Source organism: Paroedura picta, chromosome 2 (assembly GCF_049243985.1).
Source record: "Paroedura picta isolate Pp20150507F chromosome 2, Ppicta_v3.0, whole genome shotgun sequence".
Lineage (NCBI taxonomy): Eukaryota > Metazoa > Chordata > Lepidosauria > Squamata > Gekkonidae > Paroedura > Paroedura picta.
Genome location: NC_135370.1, coordinates 85,859,302 through 85,884,950, shown reverse-complemented (window position 1 = coordinate 85,884,950; position 25,649 = coordinate 85,859,302). Strand labels below are relative to the sequence as shown.

Sequence of the window (25,649 nt, the reverse complement as noted above, 5' to 3'; positions counted from 1 at the left end):
CTTGCTTAAGGAGAACAGCTTGCTCTAGAGGTGGGCTATACAAGAAAAACATGTGGCTATTCTCTGATATGCTGTTCTATGTAGGGATTGGAACAAACTGTAAAAATCCAGTTTGGTTCATGAACCATATACCATCATGAATTTTTAGCTGCCAAAATTTGTGATGTGATATGCTGTTATCTAGATCTAGATTCCTAACTTGCCAGGAATCTCCAGCTAACTCACCTCTACCTGCCTTCCAAGTTTGATGAAGATTGGGTTTATGGGGTCAGAGTTTTCAATAGAGAGGGGCGAGCAAGGGCAATAGAAGCCCAGCAGAACTGAATCAAAGTTCCAGACAATCTTTGCCATAGAGACTAAAGGAGTGGGGGATTTTTGTGGGCCCAGCAGAATTAGTGCCACTGTGGCAGTATAAACCCTACAGAACTAAGGTCAAGCAATAGAATCTCTGCACAAACTGAAGGTGGCAGTGAGCATTTCTGCAAGCTCAGCAGAACTAGTGCAATGTATGGAGTAACCAGCATTTGTCATGCCCACATCTGCCGCACCTCTTGTTGAGCTGCTGCAGGGTGCTCTGGAGGCTGTAGCCAACCCAGGTGCATTGCTTGGGCCCAGAGCACCTCCTGTGCGCCACCTTTGGAGTCATCCAATCTTAGTTCATTTCCTGTGTCAGACAGGAAAGCAGTGAGATCAGATAGCAAGCAGGCCTTTCTGTATAATAAGATGGTTAATTCTCCTTCTTGGCTATTTCGGCTCTAATTTTTCTCTCTCCTCACTTCTTTCTACCTTTAACCTCTCCCCCTTCTTTTCTACTGGTGCATATCAGGCTCCAGTCTGAGAAGCTGTTAAAAGCTCCCTCATGTCTAAAATCACTAATGGTGACCATTTTAAGGACAGCTTGTCAGCATTCCATCTAGAGTAAAGGAGCATGATGGAGGGCAGAGCTTTGGACCTCGGTTTATTGTGGATGCTCCAATCGCAGTGGGTCTGCCACTGAAGTGTGGCGTCCAGGACATCCTTTATCTGAGGCAACAGATAATTAATTGTCTTGTGCTTGCATCATCTCACAAGCACCTTCCACAAGTAATTGTGTACCCTGTTTTTGGTTGACTTTCAGGATGACAAAATGATATTGGTTACCTCTTCACTGTAACTCAGTTTCCTCAAGTGCTGCCACTCAATCTCCATGTGGAGATTGAACCAGTCTGGGTCTATGTGCCAAACTAGTACTTGTCTCAGCAATTCTCAAGTTATTGGCAAGCAAAGTAGTCCCTATGTTGATAGTTGAACTACCATTGAAAACCATGGGCACCCTGGCCAATAAGGAACTATTACTATGATTTCTGCCTATTGTTTCTGTATTCTTCCTACTTGTCTTGTCCAAGAATACCCACTCTCCATTTGTATAGGGACTATCCCATGTATAGACATGTGTTCTGCTCTCATGTTGGTAATGAGAGAATAGGCCAGGAACAAGCCTATATAGTGAAGGAATTTGCTCTCTGAGCTTAAGTCGCCTGTTCCATGGGATCCTTTTAACTTCAGGAAGGAAGGTGGTCTATCTATGTTGCCTTCAAAGAAGAACACATTTAGTTGAATGTACAAACACTCATTCACTGATCTGAATTGGAATGCAGATCCCAGTGTCCATGCCATTGGAACGAATGCTGTATAGTCAAAACACCCATTCTCAGAGGCACACTTAACTACCCTAAGCCCTATAGTTCCTAATTAGAGCAGCAAGCAGATGAACCTAGGCAGTAACATCGGTATGCAAGCAGTACATTAATCATAGTAACCTATTATAACTTATTCATCAATATATTACAAGTCACTTAAATATATGGACCACATATAACTAAAATATTTTTAAAACAAATGACAATGTTAGCACACTATTGAATACATAAAAGATATCAATATTATTTAGTAAGGACATTAAAATTCACTTAAACTTTTAATTTTTTCTTTTTCTTTATGAATTGTTTTTAATAGTCTTGTAGAACTGTTCTGAAATTAGGTCAGAAACTAGAGAATACACAGACCTCTCAGGTCCCATTTAACTGGTTTGCTGCACTCTTGACAAGTTTCATTTCATGAGTTGATTAATTTTTATTGGAATCCTAGCTTGGGGAGTCAGGAGGGTCTGTGCTAAGCTCTGGATTTTCACCAAGAGAAATGGCATCACCCAGCTATTCTTGCCAGATGCTCTCCTTCCTCCTGCTTCTACCATATGCCATTTGCTCACAGAGAGAGTACAAACTGAAGCCTGTTGTCTGACATCTTTTTATAAGTCATGCCTGTGTTGTTAGGGGCACTCAAATATATTACAGTGAACTCTGTGTAGATTCATTAATTGTGTTAGTGTATCCTAGGTCAAGATTTGTGCTCACAGTCAATTTTTTAAAATCTAATCCTGCAGTTATTGTTCATATGACATATTTGTGCTCTTACACCCCCTCCCCACCAGGCCCCGGGAAAGGCAGGGAAGCGGGTATTTACCATTGACTTGCATTGTAAGTCTTTTGAGATCTGATGGGACTGGGCTATCCAGGCCAGGTAGGGTAAAGGTGGTCATTGCTTTAAAAAAAAATGACAGGGCCACATCTAAGCCTGGAGAGTTTTGGGAATATGCCTAGAATATTCTGGACAAACCCTGTTACTAAGCTGTCAGGTTGCCACAAGTCTGGGAACATGCAGTGCTCCCACAAGTGAGTCCAAGGCATGTTCTTTCTAGGGATCTGTGGAAAAACACCTGATCCCTCTATATCTGTGCATATATGATCCTTGCAGTGAAAGCAGGCCATGGGAATCCTTGAAGAAGAGTTGGTTCTTATATGCCACTTTTCTCTACCTGAAGGAGTCTCAAAGCAGCTTACATTCGCCTTCCCTTTCCTCTCCCTACAGCAGACACCCTGTGAGGTAGGTGAGGCTGAGAGAGCCCTGATATTACTGCTCGGTCTGAACAGCTTTATTAGTGACTAGAAATTAAGCCCGCAGTAAGAAAAATACAGCGGGCACTAGCGGGCAGTGGGTGGGTGCGGGAGGGCCTGCCCTGGGAGGGAGGGAAGGAAGGAGGGAAGGTAGGCAGGCAGGCAGGAGTAGAGAAAGGGAGATCAAGGGAGAGGGAGAGAAAGTGAAAGAGGGGGCAGGAGGGGGAAAGGGACCACGGTGTGGGTGTGGGTGTGGGGTGGAGGGAGCTGTGAGGGCTCCCTCCCCAGCCCCCCCTCGCTCCAGGCCTTCGCAGGCATCCGGAGAGCATGGCCGTTGGCTCTAAGAGCCAGCGGCCGCGCTCCCCGGGCGCCTGTGAAGGGCTCCCCAGCACCCCGAACTCCAGGCTTTGCAGGCCTCAAAGGCCTCTCCCCCCCTCCAGGGCCATCTTCCCGGGGCCTGTGGCCTACCTTGCCTCTTGGTGGCCAGCACTGGAATGGCTGTCGTGGGGCGAAGGTGGGCCATGTGGGGGGGTGGGCTGGTTGGGAGGCACTTTGCACCTCCCAACTGGTCAGTCTTGGGGTAAGGGGCCAATCAGCAGCCGCGCTGTGCGTGGCTGCAGATTGGGCTCCTGGCCCCGTACTGGTTAGTGGAGGGGCAAAGCACCTCCCGATTGGGCCCTCCTCTTGTCAGTCTGGGGCCAGGGGCCAATCGTTGCCCCCCAATTGTTGCCAGCGCCCACCCCCCACCCCTTAGCGTTTTATTTATACCACTCTGTGGAGCGGTTACAGATGTGTTGAGCGCAAGGTCACCCAACTGGCTTCATGTAAGGGAACGGGGAATCAAACCTGGCTCACCAGATTAGAAGTCCGCACTACTAACCACTACACCAAGCTTGGTGCTTAGGGACAATTGACGACAGATGAATGTTACCATTTTGAGTGGGAGTCAGATTTTTCAGTATTACCTATTGTAAAAGAATATTCAACAAATAGAAAACAACCATTACGGAGAACAAGGCAAGTAAGAACTTTTCTCCCAACATTTTTGCTTGGGGTGAGGTTTTTCTTTTTTTTTTATTTGAGAATTCAAAATTGGCATCTCTTTCTGCCTGATGAGATAGGCCTTCTTTACCATCACATGCTGTTGCCTATTTACATCATCCCTAACTGAGAAGGAAACTAAATACAACTTCTTCTCACAAAGATAATGAAGACTCTTCCTAAGTATGGTGTACTGAATGAGATCCTGTTGTTCATGGATCTCTCCTTTACACTAAGCTGCAAATAAATCATTTGGGAAAGATATATACTTTATAGACGCATTATATGATTCATGCCAACTCCCCTGTGATCTTTCCCATAATGTTTCTCAGGACAATTTTCCTATCAAAAGAAGTGTACTATGACCCAGAAATGCTCATTTTGAAATAAACGCTGTTAGTCTTTAAGATGTTTCTGGATTTTGTTTCCTTTTGCTAATGCAGGCTAACCCAGTTCCCCCTTTCCCTGTATCAAAAACGTCAGACAGTGTTAAACGCTGAGCAGGGATGATAACATGGATTTATTTTGCTTTTAAATTGTTTAAACAGACAGTCTCTTAAAAAAATACTACCGATCTTTCATGGTCCCCTTGACTATAAAATGAATTTGAAAACCATTCAAGGTGCAGGAAATAAAATGCAAATGCATAGTAAGGAAAGCATGGTTTGGAGGGGAAATGAGGCCAATTGCCATTGGTTTTCAGCAGGATCACTAACAGTAATAATAAGACAGGCAGGAATTCAGGAGCTAACATCATCCCATCCTGGTCTTCATAGAAAGGAAAAAGCTGCCTATTTCTGCCTAGGCAGAAATAGGCAGCTTTCTGACAAGAAAGGTGTCTTCTATGTATTGCTGTAGACAAAGACATTCAGAGCGTACATAGGCTGTGGTGGGTGGTGTTTGTGTGTGTGTGTGTGTGTCTTATGCCAAGGTCCCACTCTGTCAAGGTAGACCAAACTGTCAAAATGAGACCTGCTGTAAAAAGTGACCTGTCAAGTCTTTAGATTGGATAAACTGAAGAGAAAAATGGCTAGCTGAGCAAATACTAGAAGAAGATTGCCTTCTACTTTAGACGGAAAAGAAAGTTCAGTCATAGGTTACAGTCAACAAAGAAAAACAAGCCTGAATTAAAAAGACAGGGAAACGTAGATGACAAGGCATTTAATTGACAATTTTCACAAATAATTAAAGTAAAAGGAAAGTTATTTACCTTATAGCTACACAAAAATAACCTTTAGAAAAGAAAAAAAAACAAATACGTGCATTTTTTCTGTTAACATCAAAAAGATATTGTTTACAAATAACAGATTTTTTAATCTGTTAATTTTCCTAGGAAAAGATTTTATTTGTTTGAAAACAATGAGCGCATTTCATTAATTTATTTGTATGTTTACTAATTTTGAACATAAATGTGCCATTAACGGAAAGCTGACAATTCTGTTCTAGCTTTAATTTACTAAATAAGCTGGGCAGTTATTTTTAGAGGAAAATACAAGTTACTTTCTTGTTATTGTCACATGGTGGGTGATAGAGAGGACTTGTGGCTGTGATCCAGAAAGGGCCATCTGAACTGACCTCAATGGTTTGGAAAGCTCTTGTCCTTGGAAAAGAGGGAAATGCATGTGTAAGAAACAGCATATGTGCATTAGGATGAGTTATTTTGGAAGCAATCTCACAGCTAAACCAGCAGACAAAATTGTAAGTTTAAAAAGGGCTCGAGATTTTGTGAAGGCAGATTTAGTATTATCATTATTATTAAGATTTATTGGCTGCCCCTCTCTGACAACAGACTTTTAAATTTAAATTTACAAATAACAAGCTAAAATTTAGACTGATGAGAAGAGTTTATGCATGTTTGCTTATAGTGCCCCTGCATATCACTTTAATTTACAGTGCAATCCTAAACGGAGTTACACCCTTCTAAGCCCAGCAGGTTAGATGAATTTAGAACACTGTAACTGTGTTTAGGATTATATTGCATATGGTGGCTACTTGAATTAAAGTTTAAATGCTCCTTAGCATCAGCAGTAAAACTTTAAGTGCTTTGTTTGTTAATATATAATGCTTGACCCTACCCTTTCACCCCATGAAATTCTTTTTTATAATATTTGTAAAATTACAATATTTAAAATTAAATTATACTCATGTAAAATATATAAAGAAACTAAAACACAAATAAAGCAACAACAAAAATGGCAATATGCAAATATATCAACCATAAAAATCACATTTAGCAATTTAATTTTCATTACTGTAAAAATAGTTACTGCTAAGAGCTTTGTTCAGAAGGATGTACACTGCACATCACCTGGACATCAGCAGTGAATCTTTTGGGAGATTATATTCTAGTATAATTACACCATGTTGGTAGTAATATTTTGTTTTTGTTTTATTTAATCTCCTGAATTATTCAGTTAAGCTGGGCAACATTGTGCATGGTGATGCACAGTAGCAGTAATTAACAAGGAAATAGCCAATCTGAACAGTTTTCCTCTGAAACATTATCACCTTCATAGATGCGTATGGTAAGCAATTACACGTCAAAGTGAGCTCACACCTACCCACTGTGGAAAGCAGAGTACAAAACTACACATATATGCATGATAAATTATATGCATATCACAATGTTAAACTTGACTGCTGGCGGTACTCCCCACACTACCAGCAATTCCATGTACATCTACTTTGCATAGTGTGTCTATTTTTGCAATATGGGTATGTTGTGGTTTCTTACTCTCTTTTATTTAAATTTGCGCAGTGCCTTTCCTCATTCATAAGCAATGTGGCAAGAAGAAAATGCAGGAAAGATACTGCCAGCAGGGACATCTGTAGAATCTATCCCAATGTCTTTGCACTGTGACATCATTTCCATAGGCTTCCCTCATGAGCTGGCCCTTGCTTTAGGGAAAGAAATGGTTTGGGATCAGTAGGTTAAAGGAGCTCATCCAAAATGTACAGTTTAAAATATGTACCATTCTTGATCTTGATAAAGCACAATATTTTTCTTGTCCCAAAGTTGTTCTTGCACAAACAGTAGCTGTGATAGATGTTTTATCTTGTGAATATTTGCTTTCTTGGTTAAATCTAGAAAATGGTGTACTACTTTTTGAGTTGGGCTGAGTTAGTATTCTTCTGTGGATCTACAGCAGAAACCTCCATCTTTTTTTGAAGCTGTGGCTACCTTTGGAATTCTGGAATAGGAATGCCTTTTGTCAGGAGTTGGCTAATTTGATGAAAGATCATAGAGCTATTGTGAATAAGTCAGGTCTTGGTAGTAACAAGTTTTTACAGAGGCAATGGAATGCAGGCATGACCATAATCATATCAAAGCACTTTCATACCAAAATCTAATAAAAACTTCAACTACTACTCCAAGGTGCTTGGAGTGTACTCAGAAGGACCTGTTCTCTACGTTCAAGCCGACTTTTTCCTATTAGTTGCCTGGACAGAGTTATCATTCACTTTGAGAGCTAGGGTGATACAGTGGTTAAGAGCGACAGCCTTTAATCTAACAAATCAGATTTGATTCCCCACTCTTCCACATGCATCCAGTTGGGTGACCTTGGGCTAGTCACAATCCTGATAGTACTATTCTCACAGAGCTGTTCTATTTGAGCTCACTCAGTCCTACGTACCTCATAGGGTGTCTGTTGTGGGGAGAGGAAGGGAAGATGATTGTAAGCTACTTTGAGACTCCTTCAGGTAATGAAAAGCAGGGTATAAAAACCAACTCTTGGTATTCTTTTTTTTCTGCATCACTCTAGAATTGAATTCTGAAAGCAGATGTGGAATATGCAAGGGTTTCTGATTAAGAAGAGGCAACATCTTCGTAGCCAAAATTATCAGCAGAGGACTCTGCTTTGGCGCCTGAAGTAGCTGTTTGCTCCTGCTGCAGCCAGCGCCGCACTGCGGGGGGAGGGGAGGGGAGGTGCGGGCATCAGTGTGCCGGCGGGCTCACACATGCAGCTAACACCTACGCCTCCCCTCCTCTCCGTGGCTGGTGCAAACAGCTGCTTTGGGTGCCGAAGCGCCCAACCCCAATTAGAACTCACTAAAACATCACAAATTAGCCAACAAGCTTTTGAGTTTACCAAAAGTTTCAAACTGAATGTTATGCATTAAATGGAGGATATGGAAAGAAAAGGAAGTTACAGAGTATGATGAGAAAAGGCCTGTTCTTCAGACTGGTAATAATCATTTTATTTATGTACTAGCTTCAAAGCCCATTCCTAAGAACGGGCCTTGAAAGGGTCCCTGCCCCTGGACCCCAGCCAGGCAGCTTAAGGTGGCCTTGGGCGGCAGCTCACAGCCAGATCAAGTGGGGCAGGTGGGGGCTGGGCAGCTCGTTAGCAGGGCTGGTACAGAGCTCCTTAGCAGTCAGCTAGTCAGCTCCTTAGCCGGGAGGCCCTCGTCAGCAGGCCCAGCCTAGCAGGCCAAGAGGCTGTCATTAGGAGGCCCTCCACCACAATCTGTTGCCCACGGCCTCTCTCCTTACCTGCTGCTGGCTCCAGGCACTGAGGCGCATCTGAGAGCAAAGAAGCTAGAGTCAAGGGACGGCAGGGCCAATCAGCGCAAAGCTGGCTGCACCCTGATTGGCCCTATTCCAACTTGGACAGCCGGACACGTCCCACGTCCTAGGCTGTTTCATAAATATATAGAGGAACAACAATGGATAAGCATTGTGTCTGTGCAATCAGTGGATAGATGGTGTTGCTTTCATAGGAACTGGCCTTTCAGTCTCTTTCTGTGATGGTAGGATTCTGTCAGCGTTGTAATAAAGCAGCTCATATTGCCACTCCTGCTTTAAGATCCAATAATAATTTAATATGATAGGTGAAAATAAATAAATAAATAATGTAGCTACTATGAAATATGCAATTTCTTTCAATCAAAGATTTAATTAACTCATAGGTAAATTATGGCATATGAATATTATGGGTGGGTTGTAACATACCAGCTGTGTATACAATTGCCATATATTTAATTGACCAACATTTTCTCTATAAGAATTCAATCTATTTATCAGAATAAATGACTGAGAAGTTAATTTTCTAATATTGAGCTGGAAAATAGGCTGGCCAAAATAAAAAAGAATCAGAGTCAGTATTGGAGGGTGAGAGGTTGTTTTATAGACTGCCAGAGAGTGGTTTCGGTTGAGTTCTGTTTAGGTTTGTCTAGAATCATAGAATCACAGAATAATAGAGTTGGAAGTGTCTTATGGGTCATCTAGTCCAACCCCCTGCATTATGCAGGACACACATCCCAATCGCTCATCCACTGTAACCTGCCACCCCTTTGCCTTCACAGAATCAGCCTCTCTGTCAGATGGCTATCTAGCCTCTGTTACACTCCGCCTGCCTGCCTGCCTTCCTACTTACTCTCCTTTCTCCCCTGAAATCTCTCTTACTTTCTCTCTCTCTCTCTTTTCCCCTTTCTCCCTCCTTTCCTTGCTTCCTTCCCTCCCTACCTCAGCCCCCGGGGTGGCCTCCCGTGCCCACCCACTGCCACTAGCGCCCACTGTATTTTCCATACAGCGGGCTTAATTTCTAGTCTGGTTGTAAAATAAACAAAAAGAAGACTAAAATTATTATATAAGGAAGGACAAGTTGAGGAGCTAACAAGATTGCAGGCACCTCAGGATGTGAAATTAATCCTAATAAGGTTAAATAACGTGGAGTTTACATAGATAAGGATTTGAACATATGGGTCAAAATAATTATGATATTACTTGGCAAAAAACTGTCAAAGACCTGAACTATTGGTCAAAGTTTAATTTTTCTTGGTCTGCGGGAATAGCAGTAATAAAAATGAATGTGTTACTAAGATTAAATTTTTCATTTCAAACATTACCAGTTGATATGAAAGAAAAGGCATTTAAAATATTGCCAGATGATAAGAAGAGAGGTGGGTTAGGTTTTCCTAACATTAAGCTTTATTGCCACACAGCAGTTTTAACATGGGTAACAGATTGGATCAAAGACCCACTGAAAAGAAGCTTGAAAGTTGAAGAAATTGGTTCTATTCAAAATTTGCACAACTTATTATGGTCGGCAAAAAAAAAAAAAAAATCCAGATTCCGGATGGCATCAAATAATGAAGAACCAGCTTTCTGAAGATATAGGGAAAGTATAGAGGAAGGATTATTCCAAAAGCTTCACCATTAAAAATAATAATTGAAAGGATAACAAGAAGTAAGATTACCGATTTTCTGCTATTCAAAATCTGGTAGATAACGAGCGGAAAATGAAAAGTTGGCAGCAGATACAACAAGAAGAAAAATGAGCAGATAGATGCAGTGGACATCTAAAATGAAAGAAGAATTAAAGTAATCCTGAGGAATCTTGAGAGAGTGAACTGAATTTGAAAAGTTGATAAATAACAATTTGAAAAGTTGATAAATAACAAACCATCTTTTGGTCAGAAATTTATAAACATTTGCTCAAATACGAAACTGAGTCCGAACAAGTGAAAACTTACATGCTAAACTGGATGCAAAACCTTAGTGTGACTATTAATATGGAGGAATGGAAACAACTATGGTGTGAAAATGTGAAACTGAGGAAATACCAAGTACTTCATGAAAATTAGTATAAGGTTATTAGCAAAATGTCCAAACAAACTGATGGTAAATGCTGGAAATGTCAAGATGCTATTGGCTCTTTTCCCCATATGTAGTAGAATTGTAAAATGATAAAAAGTTTTGGATAAAAGTTCACGATAAATTGCAAACTGTGTTTAAGTGTAAGTTTGCATTACACCCAAATCACATGTTGTTAAGCATTATACCCACAGGTATCCCCAAACAGGGTGCTGAATTCTTTTTTCATGCAACAACAGCAAGACTCATAATCTCTACCAGCTGGAAGTAACAGCAGGCTCCCCACATGGACTCATGGAGCACGAAACTTAGAGAATTAGCGATAATGGCTAAACTAACATCTGGTTAACCACAGACCGCCAGAAGACTTTCAAAAACATTGAGATGAATATCTGAAATATTTGTAAAACTTTTTATTTCTGTAACTCTTTGTAACTTTTTTGAATTATTGTTAAAAATATTTTTAAAAAAAACTATTACTAAAGAAAAGAAGAACCACAAAGTGAAGTACTTGAAAAGAAAGAAGGCTTACCAAAGCTGGACTGGCTGTGCACATCAGGGGTCTCCAACACATATGTTTTCTAGTGCCCACTGAGGATTGTCAGGAAGTAGATGAGAACAGATGTGACTTGTGCTTATCAGGGCTTCAGATTGGCCATGGAAGTTCTGATTTAGAGTTGCCCACCTCTGGATAGTGGCTGGAGATCTCCTGGGACTACAGCTGATCTTCAGGCAAAAGAGATTTAAAAAATGACTGCTTTGGAAAGTTGACTATGGAATTAAAGTCCCTCACCTTCTCAAATCTCATCCTCCTCAGGCTCCACCCCCCAAAACTCCAGCTGGCAACCCTATTCTGATTGGCTTTGCACATGAAAAACAATTGCTTTGGCAGTCGTGGCACTTCTGAATGTAACTGCCCCAAGCCTTGGTCATCTTTTTCCCTTCCCACCCATTCAGGCTGGGGTTGAAGGCAAAGCACCAGAAAAAGCCAGTTGACCGACCTCAACAGTAGAAGGGGGGAAAGCCCCCCCCAACAAGACAGCTGGCTCTTTTCCGCAGCATTAATATTGCAGCACAAGACAAAAGTAAACTGTCTAGCCTTGTGGGAATAGCAAAGTAATTCCCATTCAAACCTGCTGGCATTGTCTTGTTCGCGCACCATTGCTGCTGCTACCTGGGAAGCTACCTGGGAAGGAAAACTAGCTGGTTGGTTTGAATGTGGATGTGAAGCCACTCCCCACATTCCCCCTCATCCCAAACAGCAGTGCACAGGATGAAAGCACACTGGCTGACTTCAAAGGAGGAGGAGTGAAGTTCTTTCCTCCAGCCCTGGGAGAAAACCTGGTGGCTGGCCTGAATGAGTGTCTGTAAGTCTAAAGTTCTTCTCCCTCAGCCTAACAGCTACAATGGTGCTGAATGCTTTGTGGCATTGTGTGTCTGTGTGCAGGCAATCTTACACTGTTTTGTCAGATTATGATGGAGGAAGAAAAGGGACAGTCTAAAAAAGGAAATATACTTGCAGTCCTCCTTAGATTTACATGCAAATTAGGATTATTCTTATTTCACCCAACATTGCTTATTGTTGGTCTTTGTGTTGCTAAAGATTATGTGGGTCTTTGTTGTGGTGGTTTAAGATTTTGTTCATGTTTATTTTAAGCAATATATTTTGAATATTGGTAATATGTATTTTGGTAGCTTTACAAAAATAATTTGTTCCTATCGAATCAGTCTGTACCCACCATATAGTGAACTCTGACCAGCCCTTGAGCATCAACTCTCATTGTTTATAAAAATAGTGCAGGCACAAAATGTCTGGACTTACAGGAGAAGGGCTCATCTAAAGCTAAGTAGCAGGAAAAATATTTTTCCTTTTGCATAGGTGTGCTAAATACTTTCAAAATAAAGACAGGTAGATGAGGGGTTCTTAGCTAGCTTGTATATACTCATGTTGTGTGCATGAATAAAATGGTTTTAACCGACATGTTAATTTTAAAAGACCTGTAATGCTGTAATGCTGTAATGCTGAAGAGCTGTTTTCAGAGTTAAGCATTGCCTCATTCCCTGACATTTTGTGGTTGGCTCTGTGTCCCATGGCAGCCATTTTGTGGTTGCTTTCACAATCCTCTATCAGCATCCCAAACGTGTCTGCAGACTGAGAAGGTTTGGAGACTCATAGAGAGATACATTGCAAACCGCTGAATTCAAAAAAGGAGATGAAAATATGTTCAAATAGTATGTGGTTTTCAAGAGCAAGTTAAGAATGGAACATTGTTGATGTAAATAAAGCTTGATCTGCTAGTAATAAAATGTAAAGGGAATTTTGAAAAACCCCTTCCAGATAATATCAAATCACAGTGATTACTAATAAAATTAAGAGGAAAGTGCAATCATTTGGTCAAGGTTTGCTATTCCTGTTTAAAATGGGTATTTTAAATTTCATGCAAAATTATTCACTGCTAGTAGGAGAATTTCAGGGCTACCTATAAAAATAGTGTGGTATGTGCAGCTGGAAGATATACTTGTCATTTATTAAAGTTATTTTCTTCTATATAAACTCTACAATGAAATTTTGAAATTCTACAGTATAAATTTAAACTTTGTTTTATATGTTTTTAGGTATATAGACATTTTGAAGAAGTATAAGCCTAAACTCATCTGGGATGAACAAATAGCTGAACATTATTTTGAATACAAAAAGTGAGTTGTACCTTTGACCACTTTATTAATAGTCTCAGTGGATTCAGAATATGTTTATCACATTCACAGGGCAGAGCGCCTCAGGTTTTTATGGTTTATTTGTTTTTTATCTTCAAAAACTGTACCCTTACCTTTTGCCCTCATCAGAGTCACCGACAGCCAAGGACTTAAAAACATGACTCATAAATATACATCTTAAAAACCATTAGGATTAAACAAAAATGAGAACAATTAAAACCAAAGCTACAGTATACACACCCATATATAAACATAAAAACCAATTAAAACAGGAAGGAGGAATCACTGAGGGAGCACAAGGCAAAACCATAAAGTTCGCACCTGCAGGTGGAAGAACGTAACAGAAAGGGACACGTGTGTCTCCCTGCGGATAAAGTTCCAGAGTTGTTGGTGCCATGACTCAAAAAAGCCTTTCCTGAGCTGCCATTCTGATCTCAGTAGGCAGAGGCACCCAAAGCAGGAACGTGGAAGATGATTGTAGCTGTCGGGTAGGTTTGTAAGGGAGTACGCTGTTTTTCTCATAGGTTTAGCAACCAGAGATGATTAAAAAGGTAACAAAGTGCAAGGAAACTATGGTAACTTCTTCCTAAAGCAATTATCCGTGAAATTGAATCAATAGCAGACTCTTGCAACTTTGATACATAGTATGTGATATACAGACAAATGCTGGTCCCTTAACCTGAGAAGGTGCATTTAGCAAGGCCCAATTAAGAAATTGTCATTGATTTTAATAGCAATCTTATGTGAATAATTGTAAGTTTGTAACTAATCATGGATTATCCTCCCCAGGGAAGTTCACCTGGCCCCTTAACTGTCACTCTTCAGGCAGCAGATGAAGATTAGTTTTATTTAGGATTGCATTTGACTGATTTAGTTTATCTTTATTGGCATTTATAATTGCCATTTTTAAATTGTGACCCTTTAATGTATTGGTAGAGCCTCTTGTGGCGCAGAGTGGTAAGGCAGCTGTCTGAAAGCTTTGCCCATAAGGCTGGGAGTTCAATCCCAGCAGCCGGCTCAAGGTTGACTCAGCCTTCCATCCTTCCGAGGTCGGTAAAATGAGTACCCAGCTTGCTGGGGGGTAAACGGTCATGACTGGGGAAGGCACTGGCAAACCACCCCGTATTGAGTCTGCCATGAAAACGCTAGAGGGCGTCACCCCAAGGGTCAGACATGACTCGGTGCTTGCACAGGGGATACCTTTACCTTTAATGTATTGGTATAATTTTTGTTTTATTGTCTTATATACAGTGGTTTTATATTGCAAGCTGCCTTGAGTTCCATAAAAAAGAGAGGCAGCTAATACATGTTTTTTTTAATTAATTAATCAAATAATATCCCATTTTAATATTTTAGTGGAAAATACATGAGATTCCAGATCTTTTTCTTTGTGTAGTGACACTCAAGGAAATTATTGGATCCAACGATCTTCATCTGATGGCACTGACACATTCTTCCAACAAACAGTGCTTTCTGCTGATGCATGATATTTTTGTGTTGATGCAAGAGCATCCTGCCTTAGCAGAAGAGGCCTAGTGCTAGAAGAATGTATTCCCCCCACCCTGCACCACAGTGAAACAAATGACAAGATTACAGCAAAACTTTTAAATATAAAACCAAGTACTGGATGCCAACAGACAGTAAAACTAAGGAACATAGAACAAAGTTGGAGTCCAGTGGCACCTTTAAGACCAACAAAAGGTAGAAGCTTTCATGTGCATGCTCACTTAGTCAGATACATTGAAAGAGATTTCCTCAAGCCTTATGTATGGGAGGGGGGTGTTGTTAATTGACAGGAAGGACTAGTTAGAGTCAAGATGCGTAACTGGGTGGCAAGTATAGACAAGATTGGATTAAAATAGTTGATAGACCTGTGAATGGTAAAAGTGAGAACTAAGAGACTTAACCTGTGTAGATGCACACTTCCATAGATACATTGAAACAAATTTCATTAGTTGCCAGGAAGGTCTAATTAGAATCAAGATGCATAAGTACAGCTAGGATTGGAATAAGACCAATTGGTAAGGACTGTGAATAGTGGAAAATTAGCATACAGATAATAAAGGATAATAACAACTGAGGATTAAGTTTGAATTTAGTGGCACCTTTAAGACCAAAACAATTTAATATGGGGATACGTGAGAATTGATTGACATAGCATGTTTAGTGAGACAAGAAGCTGATAAGGAACATAGTGACACAAGTGGTGGTTCTTTTCATTTGGTTTCATAGGGCCAAACTATACAATATATTGAAGTTCAGTGTCTGGAATCCCAGTCCTTTGATTTGGCCTTGAAAGACTCTCAGTCCAGATCAGAACTGTGGTACTGTGGAAGGACAGATTAATTATTTTGCTGGATTGATACTAACTCTCCAGATTTTTTAAAAAAGCTATGCTTAGAGGAAATGGCAGATACCCGTACTGTACCTGGTGGAGAGAAAGAGAGCATTTCTGACCAGAGAAATGGCATGGGGGAAAGTTAAAATACCTTCTTCCATAATGCAGTTGTTTGAATCCAGAACACACACAGCCCCCCCCTCCCCACACACATTTTGCTTTTGATGGCCAATTAAACCTGTGGAGTACCATTTGCAGAACTCCAGCAATCCAGACTGACCATCAGAAGATAGTGAAATCTGATATCCTGGATTCCTTTTACTTGTTTTCTGTTGCCTCCTTTACTTCATGATATGCTGACCACCAGGCTACAACAGTTTAATCTAAGCACCTAAAATACAATGAATGCCTCTTCCATTGTATAAAGGCTTAGCTACTATGTATGTAAACTTCATCTCATCTAGCAGAAAGTATACTTCCCTGCTGAAGTCTCTTCTGGAGATGTTGCATGTCTCCAGTTTCTATGAATTCCAGACTAAATGCAAAAGTGCTAGGCAAACAGATCTTTACACTTTTGGATAAACATATGGAGCAGAAGTCCATCAGTGGCTATTATCCATAAGATATAGATGGAACACTTTGTTTGATGTTCTTTATTTTTGGTGCTTGGGGGACAGCAGTGTGAGGGCTTCTGGAGTTCTGGCCCCACTGGTTGCCCTTGTGATGCACCTGAGTTGTAGCCATTGTGTGGCACGACATGCTGGTCTAGATGGGCTACTGTCTTGATCCAACATGGCTTCTCTTAATTTCTTTAAATTCTTTTATTGTTGTCCTTATAAACCATAGTATGTGACTACTGTTGCACAGTTTTGTTAGTTGTGACTTGTTTTAAGCTTCAGGTTACTTATATTAGAGGAGGCTGTCTCTGCGTCTGAGTTCAAGAAGCTCACCCCTGGTTGCCAGTGCCCTCTGGGAAAGTATGGCTGGCCCTAGGACACTAGCAGCAATTAGAATTCTGGCAAAGTTGCACAGTCCTTTGAAAGAGCTATGCCCAATAAGCAGGCTGCCTGCCAGCTAGCGACGGGTCCAGAAAATGGCCAGTGGAATTCCACAGTATTGGATTGAGTCACACTCCCATCTTAAAATCTCAATGGACTACTCACCCTCACAAGGTTTACCTATAGGCAAGGCTTCACTGAGCACTTTAAAAGGAGGTTCAGTACAAAGCCAAGGAGGGAGGGCTTTGGATCTCTCTATTGGGCTGTGGAGAGACCTGAGGAGAGAGACAGAGGACATTGGGTGATTTTTATCCCCTTCATTCTCTATTCTGAGAATAAGGGACCTTGTAGAGGAAGACCCTGAAAAGCTCACTGATGCAAGAGGCTTACCCCAGAAGCCCTGTTACTTATTTTATTGTTTATTTTATTATACAAACAATCCCTAATTCTTTGTATTGCTTCTCCGGAAAAAAAAAACTAATTTGAAAAATAGTGACTGTTCTTCTTTTGTGTTTTGCAGAAGTAAAGGAGGCAAACATGCAGCCTTCTACCCAACTTTAAAGGTACACATTATTTTCATTTGAAAAGGGCTCCGTTTGATTTTAATGAGACCAAATTACACTCAACCATTTGATTTAATGGAGTGAGATGATTCTCCAAATATACCCCCATGAAATTCCTTGAAAATATACGTATAATTATATTAGTCAGATTCATGGGTGCACTGGTAATGCCAAACTGTAGTTTGTTGTTTTTGTCAGCAGGCACATACATTCCCTTATGTCCTCTCATGCTTTGTCTTTTCGGGCAAACCTTTGCTCATGATCACATCTGAACTGACAAATTATGGATTCTGCTGACCCTTCACTTCAGACTTCTAAGCTGTGTCCAAACTGTGGTTTGCAAACTGATGGTTTGAATATAATAGAAAATTATGGTTTGGTATGAAAGTGGAGAGCAGGGGAACTGGATGAGCCCAAGACTAGTGCCAAACCATGGTACTATATCCTTTCTTTTCATGGGTTGAACTGTCAAGTTATTTAATGATTAACTGCCAATCATGGACAATTGACCTTAATAGTTTGTGTTGAATTATACAGTTAAAATTATTGTTTCTTTATACAAGTGGTTATAGAATTCCCAATGTGTATATTCAGAAAAACTAAATATCCATCATATTTCTCTTCTGTTTTTCAGTCCATACAACTACGGTTAGAACTTGCAAAGGAACTGGGCACAGGAATAGCCATCTGGGAGCTGGGCCAAGGGCTGGATTATTTTTATGACCTGCTCTGAAATAAGACATGTTCTTTTCTTCATTGACATTGAAGATAATGGGGGGAGGGGAGAAGTACAGGCAAGAATTATTTTGTTCCTATTTTAATTTAAATGGAATTGGCTTGAAATTTCTCAATAAAGACCTGGTTCTGAGTTACTGTGCTACGTGTACTGCATGGAGATCAATAATTATAAAACTGGGAGAGCCCCCAACGCCTGTGTTCTGACAAGGTAGCCGAAGAGTTGACCACTGTGAGAGAAGGTGAGTGCTCTTTATTTCATTCATTTGTAGCTAAGCTCAGTGTAAGTTATGCAACCAAATTCCATGTGTGCCAATTCAGAGGAAAATCATATTGACTCAATTAAATGGGTCATAAGATTGCAGTGTTGAATACATGAGATAAATTGACTCTAGCAACCTTGAGGCCCTACAGTTACATTTAAACCTGATTAGCTACCATGAAGCATAAGATTTCATTTATACTGCATACTTTGTTGTGGTAACTGTATAATGTATCAGATTTTGCTTTAGTTGGTCTTTCAAATAAGTCTGAAAAGTAAAGGTAATTTATAGATCTGTTCCCAGTTCAATCTCAAGGGCCTGGTCTGACCTGCATTGACAACATATCTACTTCACCTTTTAAAAAATCCTGGAAATTGTAATATGGTAAAGAATTCAGAATTAGAGATTCCTAGCACATACTGTCACAGAACTCTAATGCCCTAGGAATGGGGAATTGCTATTGGACTAATTAGTTTGTAGTGAGGATATGTTCCTAGTGTATAAGTCTAAGGGTTTAAACTTTTTAAAATTCTAAACGGTTAAACAATGATTCAGTTTTACCTTTATCATAGATAATTTTACCCTAGATGCTTTCATTGTATGTATGACATAATTATAGTATACAGAAACCTCTCCACAGGTCTAGCATAGGTTTCATCAGTTCATTCTGATTAGGCCAGTCTGCTAACCACCAAACTGTGTGTGAAGGCCTTATGAATTGCTTTAAAAATAATGCCCTGCATGCCAGCAAGATCAGAAGAACTGTTAGATCTCAATGCATGAGTGCAGGTTGCATTGGTAGGAAGAGCTTGAATTTGTAGTGGGCTAGGAGTCATTTAGAACTGCTGTAAGAGATCTGTAGTGGAATCTGCCTGCCTGGGATGGTAGCGGTGTTTGTTTTTAACCCCAAAAGTTGTAGAGTTGGTTTTATGCTAATTTGGATGAGCATTTAAAAAAAAACCCAGAAGACTTGATAAACTAAGCTGACAGTACGTGAAATCTGATCATTGGAGGAAGTTTTATTATTTAAAAATAAAGACTCCAAACATGCACCACATATTTTAAAAATGCTACGACTAAAAGGGAGTAGTCTTGGTTGGGGAAAAATAATTTTATTAACAAGGTCGTATGAGAAGAAGAGCTAAACAAAACCACGTTAAGGGCTAAAGATGTGTGAAACAGGTCATAGCCCCGGCATTATTGAATGTTCAGAAATGTTCATTACTGATGAAAGAATACAGGCAGACACAAAATAGTAGTAAAGGAACTTTGAAAAATTAATTTTGCCAAGAAAATATTCACACAAAATCTAATGATAGGAAACCTTGGATATTTGAGACCCTGGCAACATGGACCTGCTCCCCTGCCCTGTGCATGGTTCATAGTGAGCATCAGAAGCAGGGGCTGAGAAGCAGGGTCACAAGGGAAAGTATTCGGCTATAATTTACATTCTAATATGCTTCTAATGTTTATTGGCATGCATAAGTTTCTCCAGTCATTGGTTTTTAACAGAACAAGCACTTCTCTTCAGTACCTCCGAGGCAGCTGAGGAAGAGTGCTAGGAATGTGACCTTCACTGAAAGTGGAATGTTGCACACCACCCGGGACATCCTGGCAGTCGTACTAAAAATCCACTGATGCTCTTCTTGCCACTTACAGCTCTCACTAGGATAATGGCTATACTTTGACCCCTCCCTGCTAATTAATCTCAGCAGGGGACTTGCCTACATCTGCTGGCTCCAGGCAAATAAATCCGTTGCAGTCCACTGCTGATTAAAGTCCCATTGATTTTCACCTCTCGGATCCACTTCTGGAGCCTCTCCGCTCTGTGCATTGCAATTTGTCCAGCAGCTTTACTAATCAGGCCTCCCATTTTTCCTTGTGGTATCAATATACCTGTGGTTGGCAATGTTGGTTCTCTCATTCAGTTAACCTGGTCTTTGTTGTTATTGTTGTTGCTGCTGTTTATTCAATAGCAATTTACAGTAGAAATTAAATCTTCATGTGGGTTATTTGATGAGATTATGGCATAAATAAAAATCATAACTGTGTGAGATACTACTGTGATAAATCCCCATTGTAGCCATCAACGTATCAAGAGTTTTGTTATTATTTCAGCTTCAGGTATACATTGTCTTCCTTCCAAGCATTTGGAAAACCTGATGGTGTCCATATATGGCCATTTCTTACTAAATATGACTGTGGCTTTATTGAACAAGAGGAATACAAACTTCTTAAGTAATGTTTGTTTAGCACATCAGTCTGAACTCAAGAGCAGCTTTCATGAATCAAACCATGAGTCCACCTGATCTGACATTCTGTTCTAAGCAGTGTCATTCCAGAAGCTGTTGTAACCTCACAAAAAGGGTCTGGTGATGAGGACTCTCTTCCTGATCCCTGCCTCTGATATTCAGAAGTATAACTTCCTGGGAAAATCAACTCAGTGAACAAAGCTCCCTTTGTTATTTACTGAGTACTTGTTGTTTATATTTCTTTTGGCAAAAGGTGAGAAATTAAAAGTACAGTGAATACGGATGGGCACAAATCTGGGTACTGTCTGCATTCTCAGTTTACTTTTGATTCTTACTGAATTGAAGCAGTATCTCTTTAATCCACATCCTATTTGCATCTGTTCCTGCACTCTGCACCTATGTCTAAACATTTGTGCTATAGAAGTATTTTTTTTGCTTTTCAGGTCCCTTAAAGGTAAAGGTAAAGGATGCAAGCACCGGGTCATGTCTGACCCTTGGGGTGACACCCTCTAGCGTTTTCATGGCAGACTCAATACGGGGTGGTTTGCCAGTGCCTTCCCCAGTCATGACCGTTTACCCCCCAGCAAGCTGGGTACTCATTTTACCGACCTCGGAAGGATGGAAGGCTGAGTCAACCTTGAGCCGGCTGCTGGGATTGAACTCCCAGCCTCATGGGCAAAGCTTTCAGACGGCTGCCTTACCACTCTGCGCCACAAGAGGCTCATTTACGTATTGCAATAAGCACGCATATCAGAAGGAGTTAAAGACGAACCTGTGGTTGCCTTCAACTGCCATCCCTTTTCCAAATCTGCTGCACATGTTTCAGGGGAGGGGTAGAAATGCTTACAAAAAGTCAGTAGCGTTTGTGAATAGGGTCTACAGAGAGTAAACATTAACACAACTAAGACAGCTCACTTAGTAAAGCACTTGCCTTGATACCAAGGGTACTAAAAATTTGCAGATGTAATATCCAAGGAAGTCAGCATGGATTTGTCTCCAACAGGTCCTGCCAGACCAACCTAGTTTCCTTTTTTGACCAAGTAACAGGTTTGCTGGATCGGGGAAATTCGGTTGATGTCATTTACTTGGATTTTAGTAAAGCTTTTGACAAGGTTCCCCATGATGTTCTGATGGATAAGTTGAAGGACTGCAATCTGGATTTTCAGATAGTTAGGTGGATAGGGAATTGGTTAGAGAACCGCACTCAAAGAGTTGTTGTCAATGGTGTTTCATCAGACTGGAGAGAGGTGAGTAGCGGGGTACCTCAGGGCTCGGTGCTCGGACCGGTACTTTTTAACATATTTATTAATGATCTAGATGAGGGGGTGGAGGGACTACTCATCAAGTTTGCAGATGACACCAAATTGGGAGGACTGGCAAATACTCCGGAAGATAGAGACAGAGTTCAACGAGATCTGAACACAATGGAAAAATGGGCAAATGAGAACAAGATGCAATTTAATAAAGATAAGTGTAAAGTTCTGCATCTGGGTCAGAAAAATGAAAAGCATGCCTACTGGATGGGAGATACGCTTCTAGGTAGCACTGTGTGTGAACGAGACCTTGGGGTACTTGTGGATTGTAAACTAAACATGAGCAGGCAGTGTGATGCAGCGGTAAAAAAGGCAAATGCCATTTTGGGCTGTATCAACAGAGGCATCACATCAAAATCACAAGATGTCATAGTCCCATTGTATACGGCACTGGTCAGACCACACCTGGAGTACTGTGTGCAGTTCTGGAGGCCTCACTTCAAGAAGGACGTAGATAAAATTGAAAGGGTACAGAGGAGAGCGACGAAGATGATCTGGGTCCAAGGGACCAAGCCCTATGAAGATAGGTTGAGGGACTTGGGAATGTTCAGCCTGGAGAAAAGGAGGTTGAGAGGGGACATGATAGCCCTCTTTAAGTATTTGAAAGGTTGTCACTTGGAGGAGGGCAGGATGCTGTTTCTGTTGGCTGCAGAGGAGAGGACACGCATTAATGGGTTTAAACTTCAAGTACAATGATATAAGCTAGATATCAGGAAAAAGTTTTTCACAGTCAGAGTAGTTCAGCAGTGGAATAGGCTGCCTAAGGAGGTGGTGAGCTCCCCCTCACTGGAAGTCTTCAAGCAAAGGTTGGATACACACTTTTCTTGGATGCTTTAGGATGCTTAGGGCTAATCCTGCGTTGGGCAGGGGGTTGGACTAGATGGCCTGTATGGCCCCTTCCAACTCTATGATTCTATGATTCTATATCTAAGCTTCTGTCCATTATTTTTGACAATTCTTGTAGAACAGATGAAGTGCTAGATGATTGGAGGTGGACAAATGGGGAAATGGGGGGAAAGGAGGATCTGGGAGAAAGGAGGACCTTCAGCTGGCAAAATTTTAGAAGTAATCATCAGTCAGTCCTTGAGCAGGTAGAGCAGATGGCTATAATTATTAAGAATCAGCATGGCTTTCTCAAGAACAAGTTACATCAGACTAACCATCTCTTTTTTTTGAGAAAATTACTACCTTGCTAGATTGGGCGAATGCTGTGGACATTGTTTATCTTGATTTCAATAAGGCTTTTGATAAGGTTCCACATGATATTCTTATTGGCAAGTTTGTAAAATGCGGTATGGATCTTATTACTGTTAGGTGGATCGAGAGCTGGTTGACAGATCACACCCAAAGGGCACTTGTTAATGGTTTGTCATCTTCTTGGAGGGAGTGATGACTGGAGTGCCTCAGGGATCTCTCCTGGGCCCTGTGTTGTTCAACATATTTATAAATTATTTACATTTGCAGATGACAATAAACTGGGATGGGTAACAAACACACCAGAAGACAATCAAAATACAAGATGATCTTGACAGGCTAGAAAACTGGCCTAAAATAATTTTAATGTAAAGTTCTTCATTTAGGTAGGAAAAATCATATGTATCACTATAGGATGGGCAAGACCTGTCTTGGCAGCAGTATGCGGGAAAAGGATCTGGGGGTCCTAGAATCATAGAACAATAGAGTTCGAAGGGACCTCATGGGTCATCTAGTCCAACCCCCTGTGCTATGCAGAACACTCACAACCCAGCTCATCATACTGTGTTCAGTTTTGGGTACCACAACTGAAGGAAGACGTAGAGAAACTGGAACATGCCCACAGGATAGCTACAAAGATGGTGAGGGGTTTGGAGACCATGTCGTATGAAGAAAGGTTGAGGAAGCTTGATCTGTTTAGCCTGGAGAGAAAATGACTAAGAGGTGATACGATAACCATCTTCAAATACTTGAAGGGCTGTCATATAGAAGATGGAGCAGAGTAGTTTCTTTTGGCTCAGAGGGTCAGAGCAGAACCAATGGAATGAATTAATTCAAAAGAATTTTTTAAAATATTTTATTTATTTTTATTGTATATGAAGTGCTTACAGAAAGATGAAAAGAAAAAGAAACAACCAACTAGCAAAATAATTGTTGATACATGTGAGAGTATAGTCTGTTATTATCTTAAAAAGTACATATTCAGTTCCCATCGCATATTAGTCCTAACTTAAAAGTTACTGCTGTCTTTCTTAGCAAAGTAATTGTTGATACATATGAGAATATAATCTGTTATTATCTTAAGTAATATATAGTCAGTTCCCATCGTATGTTGCCCCTAACCTAAAAGTTGCTGCTGTCTTTCCTAAGAAAGATCAGGTAATTGCTCCACATTCTTCAGGTGGTCGCAAAAGATGGAATTGTGCTCTTTTCCATGATGTATCTGCTGGCAGGTCTTGAAATATTTGTGCTTCTTGATCCACCAAATTCAGCGGCATCGCCTGATGCTTTTTAAGTAGGGTATTACTTGCAGCCTTACTGTCAGAGCCCACAAAGATGTCTCTTGGTTGCTTCTTGCATGCGGTCGCCTTTGAATAGACTCTGTATACTTTGTCAATCCGAATCTCTTCCTCCTCTAAGTAGTCTTCCAGGCTTTCGGTGATTTCCTTCCTTAGATCTGTTTTCCCAAATTCTTCCGAGACGCCCTTGATTTTTGTGTTCCTAGCTTTAGATTCTATTTCCAAGGCTTCGGGTTTATCTTCTGCCACTCTCTCCCGCTCCTGTTGATTAACTTCCAGACACTGGATTCTCATTTGGTGTGTTGCCAGCTGAGTTTTTAAGTAGGGACTAGATAGTCATCAGTAATACTGATTTTATGAATTTAGGCAGATTGTGAGTAGGTAGGCAGGAAGGGGTGTGCCAGTGTTTGTCTCTTGTGCCCCTTCCTTATGTACCCAGGGAATTGCTGATTGCCACCATGGGATGGTAGGTGAATTCTTTCCAGGCCAGACTGAATAATAGAAATTTTTGGTGGGAGACAGTCACTTGGGCATGATATTGAATACCTGCATTGTGAAGGAGGTTGGACTAGATGACCCTGGAGGTACCTTCCAACTTTATGTTTCTATGATTCTATATCATAACTTTATGAGTTCATGGCTGACTGTGGATTTTCTTTTCTCCCCATGCAGGAGTCTTAATTTTATTTTTTTTTAAAAAAAGGCCAACAGTTAAAAATGGTGCTTTTAAAAACATAAGCTGTTCAAAAGCTAAATAAATAAATAAAAACTCCTGCATGGGATACACCTTTTTAAAGAAAATGATTGTAAGGGAGATGAGCCACCATAGACACAGTGCATTCAAAGCCTTTAGGCCAGGTTTTCTGGTGTTTTATCTTGCTTTTTCCCAAAAAAAGAAGACAGGCAATGTCTCCTCCTCCCTTTAAGAAATAAATTGCCAAGTGTGCAACCCTCCCTCCCCCCCCCCAGCACATTTGGAGACAAAGGCTAACTCCTTGTTGAGTGCTTCTCATATTACTTAGAGGATTTGTAAATTAGGGAGAACAGCTCAGCAGCATGAAAGCTCAGACAGATTTTAGGCAGAACCAGAAATGAAAGGGTCTGCTGCTGGGAGCCTGCCAATCAGCAGAGACCTCTGAAAAATGTCCATGCTGGAGGTTTGGCTGGGCTGGGAGACAATGTATCTGCACCTGGTAGAGAGTGCTGTGTGCCTGCATTTCCTTGATGAAGTGGAGAAAAAATATTCTTGGATATGCTAGTGAAAAAGTAGTGTGACTGCAGAGTCAGGTTGCCCCCATAGCTCAGCTGTTTTGGGCACAAACCTCATGAAACTGATTCAGGTCAGTTCAGATCACATTTTTATGGTTCATGGCCATCCCTAATAGGGAACATACAGAAGGAAAGAAAT

General features: G+C 40.7%; 1 protein-coding gene across 2 annotated transcripts in view; it reads left to right on the top strand.

Moving 5' to 3' along the window:
• The window catches only part of CHID1 (chitinase domain containing 1), a 139,566-nt gene extending 121,512 nt beyond the window's left edge, over window positions 1-18,054 (top strand). For both annotated transcript variants that reach the window (XM_077321434.1, XM_077321435.1), the window contains exons 11-13: window positions 13,189-13,269; window positions 17,144-17,186; window positions 17,821-18,054. In XM_077321434.1, the coding sequence (XP_077177549.1) occupies window positions 13,189-13,269; window positions 17,144-17,186; window positions 17,821-17,919 (223 nt within the window). In that variant the 3' untranslated portion in view covers window positions 17,920-18,054. The remainder of the gene's footprint in view (window positions 1-13,188; window positions 13,270-17,143; window positions 17,187-17,820) is intronic.
• The last annotated feature ends 7,595 nt before the right edge of the window (window positions 18,055-25,649 follow it).